The 14,081-nt window shown below is 39.0% G+C and overlaps 2 protein-coding genes across 2 annotated transcripts; both read left to right on the forward strand.

The window, feature by feature from the left end:
- The first annotated feature begins 905 nt into the window (after positions 1-905).
- LOC5510064 (sperm-associated antigen 7 homolog) lies at positions 906-9,962 on the forward strand. The gene is made up of 8 exons (XM_001630488.3): positions 906-1,123; positions 3,046-3,113; positions 3,481-3,569; positions 6,897-6,981; positions 7,061-7,108; positions 7,696-7,737; positions 8,009-8,210; positions 9,215-9,962. The coding sequence occupies exons 1-8, from the start codon at positions 1,054-1,056 to the stop codon at positions 9,337-9,339; spliced, it is 729 nt and encodes a 242-aa protein (XP_001630538.2). The 5' UTR covers positions 906-1,053; the 3' UTR covers positions 9,340-9,962.
- A 1,844-nt stretch (positions 9,963-11,806) lies between these two features.
- On the forward strand, positions 11,807-13,793 carry LOC116616929. Its single transcript, XM_032379151.2, has one exon. It carries the CDS (start codon positions 12,284-12,286, stop codon positions 13,286-13,288), a length of 1,005 nt encoding a protein of 334 aa, XP_032235042.1. The 5' UTR covers positions 11,807-12,283; the 3' UTR covers positions 13,289-13,793.
- The last annotated feature ends 288 nt before the right edge of the window (positions 13,794-14,081 follow it).

Consider the following 14,081-nt stretch of genomic DNA (forward strand, 5'->3'; position numbering starts at 1 on the left):
TATGATATGGGGGACGAAGCAGACTATGAAGATAATATCCGCGAAGCGTATGGTGAAATTTTCCTTAACATTTCTAGCATCCATGAGACAACTTTACGACGAAAAGGTGCAGGGGGATACAACGATGTGAGTATATCGGAAAAGGAGGCATGCAACAGGAAAGCAGCGATGGGAGTGCGATTTCAGACGAGTGAACATTTACGCGACGAGGGAGAAGACATCCATAGAGGGAATGATAAATTTGTGAAGAGTGATGCTTACAAATGTAAATATGACACCGCAAGATCGATACACGGAGGGAAAGAATTAAGTGACAAGGATAATTGGGATCCACAAAAAATCAGAAAAGGAAGAAAAGGAATGGCGAATGTTCGAAGAGAAAAAAGCATTTACGAGACGGAGGTCCGTATTGCATTTGCGGAAATTAGCAAAAACATGAACCAATTTGATTATGAAAGGACTTTGCCATGTGATCGCAATAACAATGTTCCCCCGAAAGGCAAAAAGAGGGATATGTTGACTTATAAGACCTTGCACACAAAAAAAGACACCTTGTACATAGTAGTGGCAAACGTTTAAAAGAATTGAAAAATAATTCTACTTGATAAACGATATTTAATCTATATGTTTGTTGCTATGGTCGTGCGAGTAATATAATTCAAAATACACCAAAATTGAATAGACAGGATGTATAGTTTACAAAACAGACGCAATTTACATCTTTATGACCAAGGTCATCTCTTGAATCTCATTTCCCTCACTTCTTTTTTCTTTTTCGTGCGCACATCTTTTATCAAACTAAGCGAAGAATGCGTAAAAAAAAAAAAAAGAGCATATATATATTTTTAGCTCTCTTTCTAGCTAAGGCAAGCAGAAAGGGGCTTCCTAAGAAATCGAGTAGGACCCAGTCTTCGTTCGGGAGATAAAACTAGGAGAGCCTGGGCTCTATTCCAAAATGGCGACCAAACAATCACCAAGAACACAGAATCAAATTTTCATCCCAATACCATTACTATTCTGCTTCAAACAATCTTAATTCACTCGCAGTAAAACATGGATCTACTTGGTTCTATCCTTAACAGTATGGATGCTCCGCCAAAAACGGAGGATTCGAAGGCTAGAGGTAAGAAGCGTCGATCGAAGCTTTCGCGGTTAACGCATGTAGTTTTGTGTGGTGGTATGTTTTGGACTTTATTTAACTTATTATTCTAGTTTAGATGTCCCAGAGAGATCGCAATGCTTGTCCAAGTGAAGGCGTCTATTACTTTTCAAGTGATTCCTATTCAGGGCAGTGAAAATTGCAAAATTTAAAAGAGGATGAATTGATAAGTTAGGCCGATGGTTTTACATATTTCATGGAGAAGTTTGAGATTTTGACGCGTTGTACACAAAAATTAAAAAAATACACCATTACAATGAAAGTTGCTTGATAGGCTCACTATGTTACTGATATCTCAGGGTGTTTAACCCATTACCCCCCCCCCCCCCCCTCCCAAACATACACAACAAGATCAAGATACTCAGGCAATTTATTGGAGTTGATTTCATAGATTGAGATCTGGTTACGTTTTAGCCATGATTTATAACAGTTTACGCGATTTTCCTCCCTAATCTCAATTCACTTCCTCCCAACTCGTAATAAAAAACAACAGGGTAGGAAGGTCCACAGACTGGCAACCACAACTTCCACTCTTCGAGGCAACTTTTTTGGCAGAAAACGGACAGCTTTTCCCTTCAAAAGCCTATATGCCATAGAAGAATAATTTCTAAACACATCTTTCAAAGAAAATAATACAAAAGGCCAGAATTTTTCTGCAATTTTTCACTGCAAAGTCGTTATTTATCGTTCTTCCAGGGTGCTGACAAATGGTTGGTCGGTCCCCTGAGCATGGTCGGGGCCTGGACACAATACAGAATACAATGGTCTCAGCAGTTGCCATGGCATTGCATTCTTCTTTATTGTGTCCAGGCTACTATGCCACATGCTGATACATGGAATTGCTTGCTACACAAGAGAAAGAGTCTCAAGCAAGAAACTGACATGACATTTCAGGGCCGTAGCAGGCCTCGAAATATTAGAGGGGAGCACAATACAGAAACATTAAGAAAATAATGGGGGGCACAGCCACGCCCCTACTGGTCATTTCCTTATAAGGTTTGATAATATTAGTGGGGGCACGTGTACCCATTAGCCTACAAGCAAATACATATGCAGGAGTTGCCGTGATCTGCTGCTTAGAAGGGGAAATTTGGTAAAAAAAACTAGCCCCTTTGGATAGAACTTTGGAAAATAACTAAAATACGAAATTTTTTGGTAAATGAAAGACTTTCTGTACACCCATTGCCCCACCCCCTGCTACAGCCCTGTATTTGTGACACTATTCACTTGTCCCAAACCCCAAGGGTGGAGACAAGTCTTAGAGTAAAAAACGGTCAATTCCCCTACCCCCTCGAGACATATTCTCGTTCGAAAGTGCTCTAAACCCCCACGTTGACCACACACTTTCCCGGGACCAAATGACTAGTGTATTATTGGGATCCTCCAGGTCTATTTCCATCATACAATGTGCACTCCTTGAAGGTTTCGAAGAGAGGGCCAGCAAACATGCCTCTCCCACAATATTTGACAACTTTTTTCACCGCAAAGCCAAGCAAATTAATTCCAGGTCAAATAGACCCAGAATAGCAGTGTAAACAATTTTGAGTCAATTTGGTTTCAGGAAAGAAATCATTTAGGGGATATGTGTTGATTCATTTGAAGCCAAACTAGAAAAAAATCCCCATGAATCCAAATTTGCTTGCAAATATCCATAAGCACAGCACTCAATTATTCCCCAATCCTCAGTCACTCTCCCAATCTGCAAATAGCTGTGGTTTTGGTAAAAAGAAACTGCTGACTAGCTACAGCAGTGTTTCACTTGAAAGGGCTGCATAAAGCTAAAAATTGGGGGAGGTATCTGCACCCCTGCTGGGTACGAGCCTGGATCTGATCCACAAATTCAGGTTTTGCTGTGCTGCCTCTAAATTTTTTTATTTAAATTTCAGAAAAAAGAGCAAAACTTGCTAAGCTTCAAAAAGAGGAGAGAAAGAAAAAAGCTGATTTTAGAGAAAAAGTAAGTCACATGCTACAGTATTTATCCTTTTCTACACTATTCCTATGCGAGGAATGGATTTGAATTTCCAGCATAACCAAGCATCCATCTTTAATGTGAGGAAAAACACTGACAATTAAAAATCAAATTTAAATTGTAGATATTTTTCAAATAATTTATTAAGTAAGTCAGATGAAATTCAATGTACCTGTTATCTGTCACACAAAGGACGGGGTACTTAGACATTTATATACAAGTGCTCCTCAAGAACCATTCATTGGCATTTCTATTCATCATTTATTATTAGTTTCTCTATTCTATTCCATTCCCATCTACAATAATCCCAGTGTTTTTCTCATTCTCACAAAAGTTTCTTGTTCTGTTTTAGGTTGAAAAAGACGTAAATAAATTTATTAATGATGCAAAGCGAACTAGGCTCAAGTTTCCCCCAATGAACAAAGTCCAGAGGAGTATTGTGTATGTTAAAAGGTTTTTTTCTTCTTTAAATTTGCATTTGGGTTTTTGAGCTTGAGAGTGCATCGGCTGGGTCAATGTTAAAATATGAGAGGCCTCACCTTCACTTTGTCATTTATATGTCAATGCAAGATCCTTTTATTTGTCAAAAGGAATACATTTAAAGTATTGAAACATATTTTTTTACACCTTCTACACTATCATGATTTTTGGGGGCTGCTTTTTTTGCCGGAGGGTACAAAATGCAGGTTGGATGCAGGTTGAGTACAAAATGCAGGTCGGGTTTTTTTTTTGCTTTCTCTATTTCGTTCAATTTCTATGGCTCACAAGATGCGTTAAAATATTGAATACTCAGATTCATTTTAATTACTAAGCAATCACATGACCGTGGGAATAATACGAATATCTCACCAGCGATTTGCTGCACATTAGCCAAACTTGGGTCAAGTAATGTATAACGGTAGATGGACAAGTGACAAAAAGTTATTTAGGTTGTGATGCCACAGATCATGTAACCTTGGAAAAAAATACAAATATCCAGCCAGCGATTTGCTGCACATAAACCAAACTTCGGTTAAGTAAAGTATAACATATAAATTATTATTATTATTGTATGAGCAAGTTTGTATTCAAATAACAAGATTGTATTTAATAATAATAGACAAGTACTATAAGATGCTGTTTTAAATCAACTACACTTGGGCTTTATTGACTTTAGCCATTCAATTATAAATGCATAACTAAAAATAATTATATTACTGTAATAATGAAAATTATTTTTAAAAATTGAATTAACTCCAAAATGTGCGGACTATATCTTTTGAATAAATGGTTCACTTTCTAGTATAGAGCCTTTTTCAATCCAATGGACAGCAGGGACGGATCCAGACATTTTCGAAGGTTATATGAATGTTATACATTACTTGACTGAAGTTTGGTTGATGTGCAGCAAATTGCTGGCGAGATATTCTTATTATTCACATGGCCAAGTGGTCTTTGACGTATATATATATAATGCGTGAGTGCAGGTGTTCATATAACAGTGCTCAATACATAGGTGTAGAGCGGGATATATCTTGGTTTGTAGGAAAAAAACACGCGAACTACCGTTTCATTTCTACAAGCCTGTTTCGTGGTTGCCCACGTCGACGTGACAATGGGAAGCTACGACGGCGCTGAAACATGCGAACTTGTAGGCAACTTCCTCCTCTCCCAACTCCAAGACCTTAACATGAACGTAGGACTCTACCGCGACGACGGACTAGCCATCACAAGCGCCACACCTAAAAACACAGAAAATATCAAGAAAGAACTATGCCGCATCTTCAACAACAACGGATTGCGAATTACCATAGAAGCCAACAAGCGAGTAGTCAACTTCCTAGATGTCACATTCGACCTGAACCGCAACACCTACCAGCCTTTCACCAAACCGAACGCCCCACTACAGTACGTCCACCGCGATAGCAACCACCCACCTACCATCACAAAGAATGTCCCTGCCAGTATCAACAAACGCTTATCTACACTATCATCAGACAAAGAAACCTTCGGCCAAGCCGCCCCGCCATACCAAAAAGCACTCGACGAAAGTGGATATAACTACACGCTGCACTACGAACCAAACACCACAAGCAAAGACAAGAACCGCCAGCGCAACAACATCATCTGGTACAACCCCCCTTTTAGCAAGAACACAAGCACCAACATTGGCCACAGATTCCACTCACTCATAGACAAGCACTTCCCTAAAGACCACAAACTCAGAAAAATCTTCAACCGGAACACAATCAAAATCAGTTATAGCTGCATGAGCAACACCAAGCAGATAATTGACAGCCACAACATACGCATAATCGCCTCATCAATAACAACCGAAGACGCCCCTACCTCCCTCGCCACCGCCAATAACAAAACATGCAACTGCAGACGAAAGAACGCGTGCCCCCTTGACTGAAACTGCCTCCAATCATCTGTTATCTACCAAGCTACTGTAAAAAGAAAGGACAACAACACCTCCAAACCTACATAGGACTAACCGAGAATGAATTCAAGACAAGATATATAAACTGTTGAGTATGTAGGAAGGTGTTAATGAACCTTTATTTAGCATATAATCAACGAGCCTATTCATACAACTGGAGAACACTCTGGCCGGCTGAGTAACCGCGCTTCCGCACAGGGTACCCAACGTGTGTACACAACATATATAACATTTCCCCCTCTTCTAAGGAAGCTGTGGGGTCGGGGGTAGCCTAACTAACGACGTAACGTGTCTGATTATAAGTTCAGCCTGTCTGGCGCTATGCCCTTGTTCGCGCGTGACGATCTCCTAGGCATGTCCGGCTCTCCCGCATCCTCGGGAACTTCCTCACTGATCGTCGGTGGATTTTGCTGTCTTGTTGTTTGAGGGGGATTTAATGTTTCTGTAGCGTCGCCATCTTCCTCTGTGCAGCTGAGTGGCTCAGCTGCTGGCGTGGTCATCGGAAGTAGCTGGTGATCTCGGTGAGACATGCTATCTTGATAAGGAGGTGCAGTTCTTTCGCAGAGCTGGTCTGCATGACGTCGAACGTGTTGTTGGGGGAACTTGTCTGGCTGTACTTCGTACATCACATTCCCGATCTTTGTTGTTACGCACCCTGGGGACCACTTCCCCCCAGAGACGCTGAAGTCTCAATACCATACCTTGTGGCCAATGGTAAAGCATCGTGACGGTTGTGATTTTGCAGGTGCCGTCTTAGGAGATGCTGGTCTGTATGGTGACAACAAATCTAAACGTGTGCGCAGGTTTCTTCCCAACATCAGTTTGGCCGGTGTTTGCTGGGTAGTTGCATTAGAGGTGTTGCGCTGTTTCAAGAGGAAGTCTGCAATGATCTGCGATGGAGGACCCTGCCCGGCTTCGTATGCCAACTTGAAGGTTTGGACGAATCTTTCAGCCTGGCCGTTGCTCTTTGGGTGGTACGGTGCTGTAGTGGTGTGTTTAATGCCATTCTGCTTCATGAACTTGTCAAAAGCTTCTTCGCCCTATTTTCATGTTAATTTTATACATAGATAGTATATAAGTGATGGTAGTAATATATTCTTAATAAATCTCCTGATGAGTGGGCAACCACGAAACAGGCTTGTAGAGATGAAACGGTAGTTCGCGTGTTTTTTTTCCTACAAACCAAAATATATCCCGCTCTACACCTATCTATTGAGCACTGTTATATGAACGCCTGCACTCATGCATTATATATATATATATATATATATATATATATATATATATGGAGTTTCTAATATTGTACCTAACCACTGTCATTTATTTACGATACACTTTTTCAACAGCCATGATGTTGCTGAGATAGGTGGTCTGACAACCTTTTCATTTGGTGAAGATGAAGTTGACAGATATGTCATGCTCTTTAAAAAGGTGTGTGATATACTTTATATTGATAAATTGAAGTGTTCAGTTCTGGTGTTCTGTATATTAACAAGTCTATGTCTCACAGGAATCCCCTCCACCTGATGAGGAGCTGGAGGCCTACAGAAATGGAGAGGTGTTGTATGTTGTCTTAGGAATGTTACATATGAACCATCTTATGCACATATCAATGTCAGCTCAAACCTCAGGCTTGCCTTGGGCCTGTCAACACTGGGCACTAAAATAAGTGCCAACATGTAGTTGCAAATTTTCAATAAAGTTGTTTTTTGGAAAGTGAATGCTATTTGTAAAAAGAATAAAATTTTAGGCTGAACATAAGTTGATGTTATTAGATCAGATCTTTATGAGTTCCCCTTTCCAAGAAAAAAATAGGAAAAGGGAGATATGTAGTGGACTAGACATGGATTTTGCTGCAATGCATCATTTGGTCAGTGCTTGAAAATTCTGGGTTCTCTTTGCAATGAAAGCACTGCTCTTTTGCCCTTGAGCTCTTATATCAACATATTTTTGTTTGTTTTCTGCTTATGGCATTATATTTGTCGGTGCTGCTCTGTTACTGCACTGTTTCTACTCATGGCAGTATATATTTGTCTTTAGCTGTTTTGGGACTGCCCTATCTTTTTTCTAGGCATTATTTTGTCTGTGCAGTTTTTTGACAATTTCTAGCTCATGGTAATATTATTGATTTTGCAATGTTTCTAGGAGTATGATCCAGAGGTGGCTAAGAAGAAGAAGAAAGCCCAGGTAAATATTTAGTTTCTGTTGGGATTGCTGCTTGTGTGCGTGTGTGTGTGAATGGGGGGATTTTTCTTACATATAGTGCATTGAGCTCAATTGTACTACTTTATTCTGTGAGGTAGGAGAAGTTTTTAGTAACCCTCAGAACAATTTTCTAATGAATTGGAACCTTGATAAAACGATTTGCTAACATGAACTACTAAAGGGGTTCCATTATACACCGTGAATTTATGAACTCTGAGAAAAAATGCTTTATTTGGTTTATTTGTTAAAACAGGTCTCAAGTTTACAAACATCTGAGGAAAGTGCTACCAATATGTTTGCATCAGGTGCGCCGTATTGGCCTGCTAGCAAAGCCCCCAAAGGTCCTGGGACTTCTGCTGGTACATTCTATAAGGACAAATACAAGCATTTGCTAGGTGAATCAAGTGGAAAGGCCGCTGCTACCACTACCAAGAGTAACACATCTTATGGAGTAGGTCAGTACTCACTGCTTTGATTTCATTTATGAATGGTAAAGTGCAAATAAAAGTTATGATAATGTGTTCCATATTAATATACAGTAGCAAAAATTAGCACAAAGAGACATAATAGAATCCACTTCGCAAGTGACTGATCAAATTGTGAGAATAGAATGTGCACTGTTTAATGCAGTTTGTAATCTGAAGGGTTTGTATGTAGTTATGAATTCTACTGGTACCTAAAAAGAAAAGTGTCACTGAGCAATGTTTAACTCTTTGACCCTGAAAAAATGGAGATATGAGGAAACTGAATTTGCTTCACTTGTAAAAAACATTGAGGGATGGGGTAGAGCTGAGGTCACAGGGATCAATCTACCTCTCTCCACCCTTCTGATTTAGGTTGCAGATATAGTTTTGTATCTTATTTTTAGGCATGAGTAGACAACAGTCTTTTATTTGCCCCAAGCTTACAAAAATACTCTAAAATCAAATAACAAAATAACTGTTTAAGGGGTACTGGCATACTGTAAGTGAAATAACTGAAGGGTTATCAAGAACAGATTTCAAAATAAGTGCATTATGCAGTAGGTCAGGACACACACAGATTAAACAAAACAAAAAGTATAAAGTGGAAGTTTATATACAATAATGGTATTTGAGCATCAAAACTGTTCCAAGAAATTATATTTTAGTTTCCCTTAACAGGGAAATAAGAATCCTTTATCATCTAAGCATTTTCATGTGATGGGACCTTGAAAACAAATACAAAAAATTCCATAATTAGTTCTAGCTTTTGGAAGATAATAAAAGGTCTAGTGTTGTAGCCATGCACCTTAAAGAAGTTTCATGAGGCTATTAGCAATAAGTCCTTGTGGTATTTATACATCAGAATTGCAATATGTAACATAACAAGATCAAAGAATTTAGAAAGATTTTAAGTGAATTTTGAACAAAGGGCTTGAGGAATGGTCAAGTATAGAAAAAGTTATAATACATGTACTTGTCTTTACCTTTTCTTTCAGTTCCAAGCGAGAATAAACGTGACCTACGTTCTATTGAGGAGACCCTCAATGACATAAGAAAACGCAAACGGCATAGGCCTAATGAAGATGGTGAAGGCCAACCAGAGGACCCTGGACAAAAATGAGTTTTGTGGGTCCTAGTACTGGTATCATCCCGTAGCTGGGTTGTATATTATGTAAGCCAAGACATTCAACAAGTTCTCTACCAAAGGTTGTGATCGGGAAGGACTCATATTTTAGATTTTCACTGTGATGTTTGACTGTGCAGTAGCAAAAATGGACTACTGGATGGTTTAACTGCTCGCCTGCTTTGTTATACTAGCTTGGTCAGAGAGCTCTGGAATATGTTACGAATATACAAAGAACCAAATTTCTACTGCACTCCTTATATAACTATAAGAGGAAGTTTCCAGTAATCGTATTATGAATTTTCAAATTGTAAAAAAAATATCAGCTTCACAAAAGGCGGGCGAGGGGGGGGGGGGGGGGGGGGGGGGGGGCGCTTTCATCTGTGTGCACCCTTACCCCTCTTATTAAAGTTTTAATAATACGTATGGAAGCTAAAAGCTCAAAATCCCCCCCCCCCCCCCCCCCCCCCCCGCCGGTGGCCCACATATGTTTTATATATTGGTGCCCAGTACACAAATCTGGATTCGCCCTTGTCGGCGAATGTATACCTACGAAATTCAAATGCAATCAGTTCCGTATCTTATATAAAAGGCCCGAAGACAATAAATTTTTCTCTGTATGTTTTTGATTGATTGAAGAATCTTTTGATGGCAAAACATGTTGGCGACTTGGATGTGAGAGGAGAGGGTGGGCTTGCTACTCGCTATGAAGCCTAGCTTTACGTCTTCCCTTCCCTCCATTTTTGTTCCCCTCATTCCTTCTGAGCATTTTGTGTACGTGCACACTCATCAGCTGGCAGACTATTCCGTGGGACCCTGTCGCTACTTGCGTTTGGTGGGGTGTTTTCATAAAAAAAAAACAAGGTCATAGTCAAGACAGGCATATTGAATAGAGCGTGAGATTGTCTGGCCTGTCTCATAAAATCCACCAAACGCAAATCGCTTCTACAGTACATAGGTGTTTCAGCTCTCTTGTTCAAGAGATTTCAATTCCGCTCAGTAGGCAGTAAAGACCATCAGGGAAAACAAATGTAGTTCTCTTTGCCAGATGATGTTTTTGGTCTTGAAGCAAGAACAGTTTGTTTCGTGAGTTATCGGCTATACACGTAGGCTAGAAATAATCTTCCAAAATTATTATTGTTATATTACTGTCAAAACGTTTTCCTTTTTGTTTTATGTAATTATAGTTTATTATTTTACACTGTATCCAATTTAAGTTATATCAGTATACTATTGATACTTTTAATCTAAGACTTGGTCCATCTTTATCATATAAGTATTTTAACAGCTGCCACATTTGTTCCACAGTCTTCTCCATTATAACTCAATCCATTCAACATCTCGATCATTTGATAACACTGACTCTAATGGATATGATGACACCTTTAATCGAGCTGTTAACTATTCGATATCGATTGGTTTCTTTCATTTTATCACATTCAATCGATATTTATTTAGGGGACTTATTAGATGCTCACATGAACAGTCATAGTCAAACTTGAAAATATTTCTGTGTGTGTTATTGTATTACTTAGAACCCTTATTGAACTCTAAAATGCATCGCTCCCGATGTCGTACCCACAAGTTGTTACATGAAAGCATAGTGTAAGCCATGCATAATACATATTACCGATGGATATTGTTTTAAGCAAGTCCGAGAAAGCCTTGACGTGCCATTAATAATAATACTGGATCCTATAAATTATGGATACAAGTGGTTACCCGTGAAATATTCACGAAACGCAATTCTTTGTTGTACAAAACTCTTTTAGGTATATTTCAATCCTTCAGTGTATTGGGCTTCCTTGTGCTTTAGGGGAATAGCATGCTTCGTCGTAAACATTAATTAAACAAATGCCTCCCTTTTGAGTCCCCAATAAATTTATCCGCCCGTATTTTAGTATTCCACCTTTTCCTATATGCTATACTTCTTCTTTATGCGCATTATATGTCTTTTGTCGTCTAGTCTTTTCGAGTTGTCGCATGGCTGAAATACTTGTCAACTCTCTGCGATTGTCCATTATTGACTGTCAGCTTTTGTTCTTAGCTCGTAATACTCGATGGCATGTCCATTAAACTGGCCCCCTATCAGTTAATATATTAATCAGTCTCGCTTTTGTGCCAATAATCCCAGTAACATTACCTAATACGTGAAAATGAGGGGTTGTTTGCTGTTCAGCTTTATGGGCATGTGAGAAGTTAATCACATCTTTTGTTAAATAGGACTGAGGAGAACGCAAATACACCAAAATAAAGGACCTCTAGTCGTCGGCTATCTTATTTTGTTAGAAATAGGGAATAATATATGCGTTTAGTTCCCTTCACATTTCTATTTCGTCGCGATTTGGAATATTTGCATATTCCCTGACATCATATTTTCGCGGTAATAATTGTTTCACCTTTCTTAGCCTAAGGCTAAATTTTCTTTCTTCAAAAAAGAACATATTATTATTAGTTCTTTTTACACAACTATAGGCTTTTATAGAGTGGCCAAAGCTCTAGCACAATCGATTCAAATTTTTATTTTTCGGTGAAGTTAGGGTTAAGATTTCCTAGTAAATACCCTTTTACTATAACTATCACGTTCAATTTCTTACTCAAACAAATAATCGGTTATTTGAAGTTCCAATGTGCTATTGATCAAACAGGTTTTTCTGAATAGATAATAGCGAAGCCAATTGGTAACCGGCAGTTGTTTGCGTATGATAGCCGATTGCTGAAAGCACATTGCGATTAGGGTCACACAGGGATATCTACCGGTGAGACTAAACTGGTTGTACTCGCACCATGCCTCGTTCCTGATCGGGTGTCGGAGATTTTAATCTATCTTTGTAACTGAGCTACAAATTGCCTCCGGAAAAACTTCCTCTCAGAGGGGAATTAACATATAGTATAACACGATGGACAACATAAACGGTTAGTAGTACATTTAGTGTCCGACATGGACAAGCCAAGAAAGCTTTCTCAGGCGAGGAAGACGAACTCACAAAGCGCAATAATTCAGGTTGAGCCAAAAGGGACTCCTTCATTCAGGGATGTTGCCCGACAGGTTTTGATCGCGAATTCATTCACGAGGCGGAAGACACCGTCAACGACATCCTCGCTAGCATCAAGTAAACGAAACAATGGGAAGGAAAAGACCAACGAAGTTATACGGCCACCGAGTGTTAAAAGACGAGGGACACCTGAAATTTTTCCCATGTCTTCCGAAATGAAAAAGACATTATTGCTACTTGGCAAAATGGACTTGTTACCAGAAGAGGAAGAAAAGAAACATAAAAGTGCGACCACTAAATTTAGGCAAAAGACTAGAATGCGCGTAATAAATCCTCAACGATTTATACGGAGCATGAAAAGCAGTGACAACAACAATAATGCAGTGACTCGAAATTCGAGCGAAAAAATCGAAGAAGAGTCCGAGAATTTTCAAAATACATCGCTCAAAAGTGATGCTTTTGTAAAAGCCGAGCTGGCATTATCTGGGGAAAAGTCTGTGGATATTTCAGTGGATATTACGTTGGATAGTATTGATGTAGACGATGGGGATATTGAGGTCGGCGATAATTCTTCGAAGCAGATGGAAAAGCGATCAGTTAGTCCGACCCCAAGAGTAGCTCTTTCCCGCGCCAACAGCACTCAAATTGCAGATAGTTATCGTAGACCCACAGCGCACAGCCTCGCAAAAACTTATCCTTCAACTAGGAATCACAAACCTAACATTCGAGATGTGGCCCTAAAACTAACTAAAGGGTCAAGCCACCCGGCTTTTGAACGGAAAAGAATACATCCACAAAAAAGCATGGAATTAACGCAAGAAAACATGAAACATTCAAATGCAATAAATCACTGGCTCAGTGTGGAGGAGTTGACGAACGACATACAAGATCGGTGTTCTCGGTGGTTTGAATTCAGAAAAAGGTTACTTGAGCAAAGTGATTCTATCTAATCCTGAGAAACATTGGCTACAGTGTAAATGGAGTTTTGATTAATCCCTGAATAATTAAAGTTAACATTACAGGGACCTTAAACGATATTTCTATTATTCGTAACTCAGATCGTTTCTAAGATAACAAGCCATCTTTTGTGACTTTTTTTTAATTTTACAAAGAATAGCAGGGTTCCTGTCAGATTGAACTAAGTCATTCATCTTCATTTGTCAGGTAAATTAAAAATATAATTTTTGCTGGTGTAAAATTAATAAACGAGGCCTCATTTTTCACATATATGGAATATCATCTGAAGAAAAAAATAATAATGCAAAATTTGCGCAAAGCAAAGTCTTTGCGTTTTTAATAAGTGGATGTGTGGCGGATGTAGCAATTGCATCTTGCCTTGTAGGGGGCATTTAAAGTTTTTTTTTTTTTAAAGTGTATATTTGGAAAATAGAATAATACTCAGCAGCGTATAGTCGATAGGCCTTTGCTTTTAATAATAAAAATACAATTCATGAATCTCTGTTTCTGATCTCTGCCCTTGTAGTTAATTGCGCTTGTAGTAATAGTTATTAAATATTGTCTTTCTGTAAGCTAGTTTGTATTTAATAATTTTGTGTTTCTTGTTGGAGAAATTGTTGTGCTAAATAAAACATCTTCATTTGTGCATAAAAAAGCTTCGTTAACACGTGGAATTGGCTCTTGCGGGATGTTCCCGATGCTTTTGCTTCTATCTTTGCTTTCGAGGTAAGGAACAAACAGCTCTTTGAACTTTCAGCTCGCGCTTAATTAAATCCCGTGTGTAAC

Source organism: Nematostella vectensis, chromosome 3 (assembly GCF_932526225.1).
Source record: "Nematostella vectensis chromosome 3, jaNemVect1.1, whole genome shotgun sequence".
NCBI classification, from domain to species: domain Eukaryota; kingdom Metazoa; phylum Cnidaria; class Anthozoa; order Actiniaria; family Edwardsiidae; genus Nematostella; species Nematostella vectensis.

Coding starts and splice junctions, on each gene's coding strand:
- LOC5510064 (XM_001630488.3), top strand. CDS start 1,054: ATGGATCTACTTGGTTCTATCCTTAACAGTATGGATGCTCCGCCAAAA. Junction 3,114..3,480: donor AAGCTGATTTTAGAGAAAAA/GTAAGTCACATG, acceptor GTTCTGTTTTAG/GTTGAAAAAGACGTAAATAA. Junction 7,109..7,695: donor AGGCCTACAGAAATGGAGAG/GTGTTGTATGTT, acceptor CAATGTTTCTAG/GAGTATGATCCAGAGGTGGC.
- LOC116616929 (XM_032379151.2), top strand. CDS start 12,284: ATGGACAAGCCAAGAAAGCTTTCTCAGGCGAGGAAGACGAACTCACAA.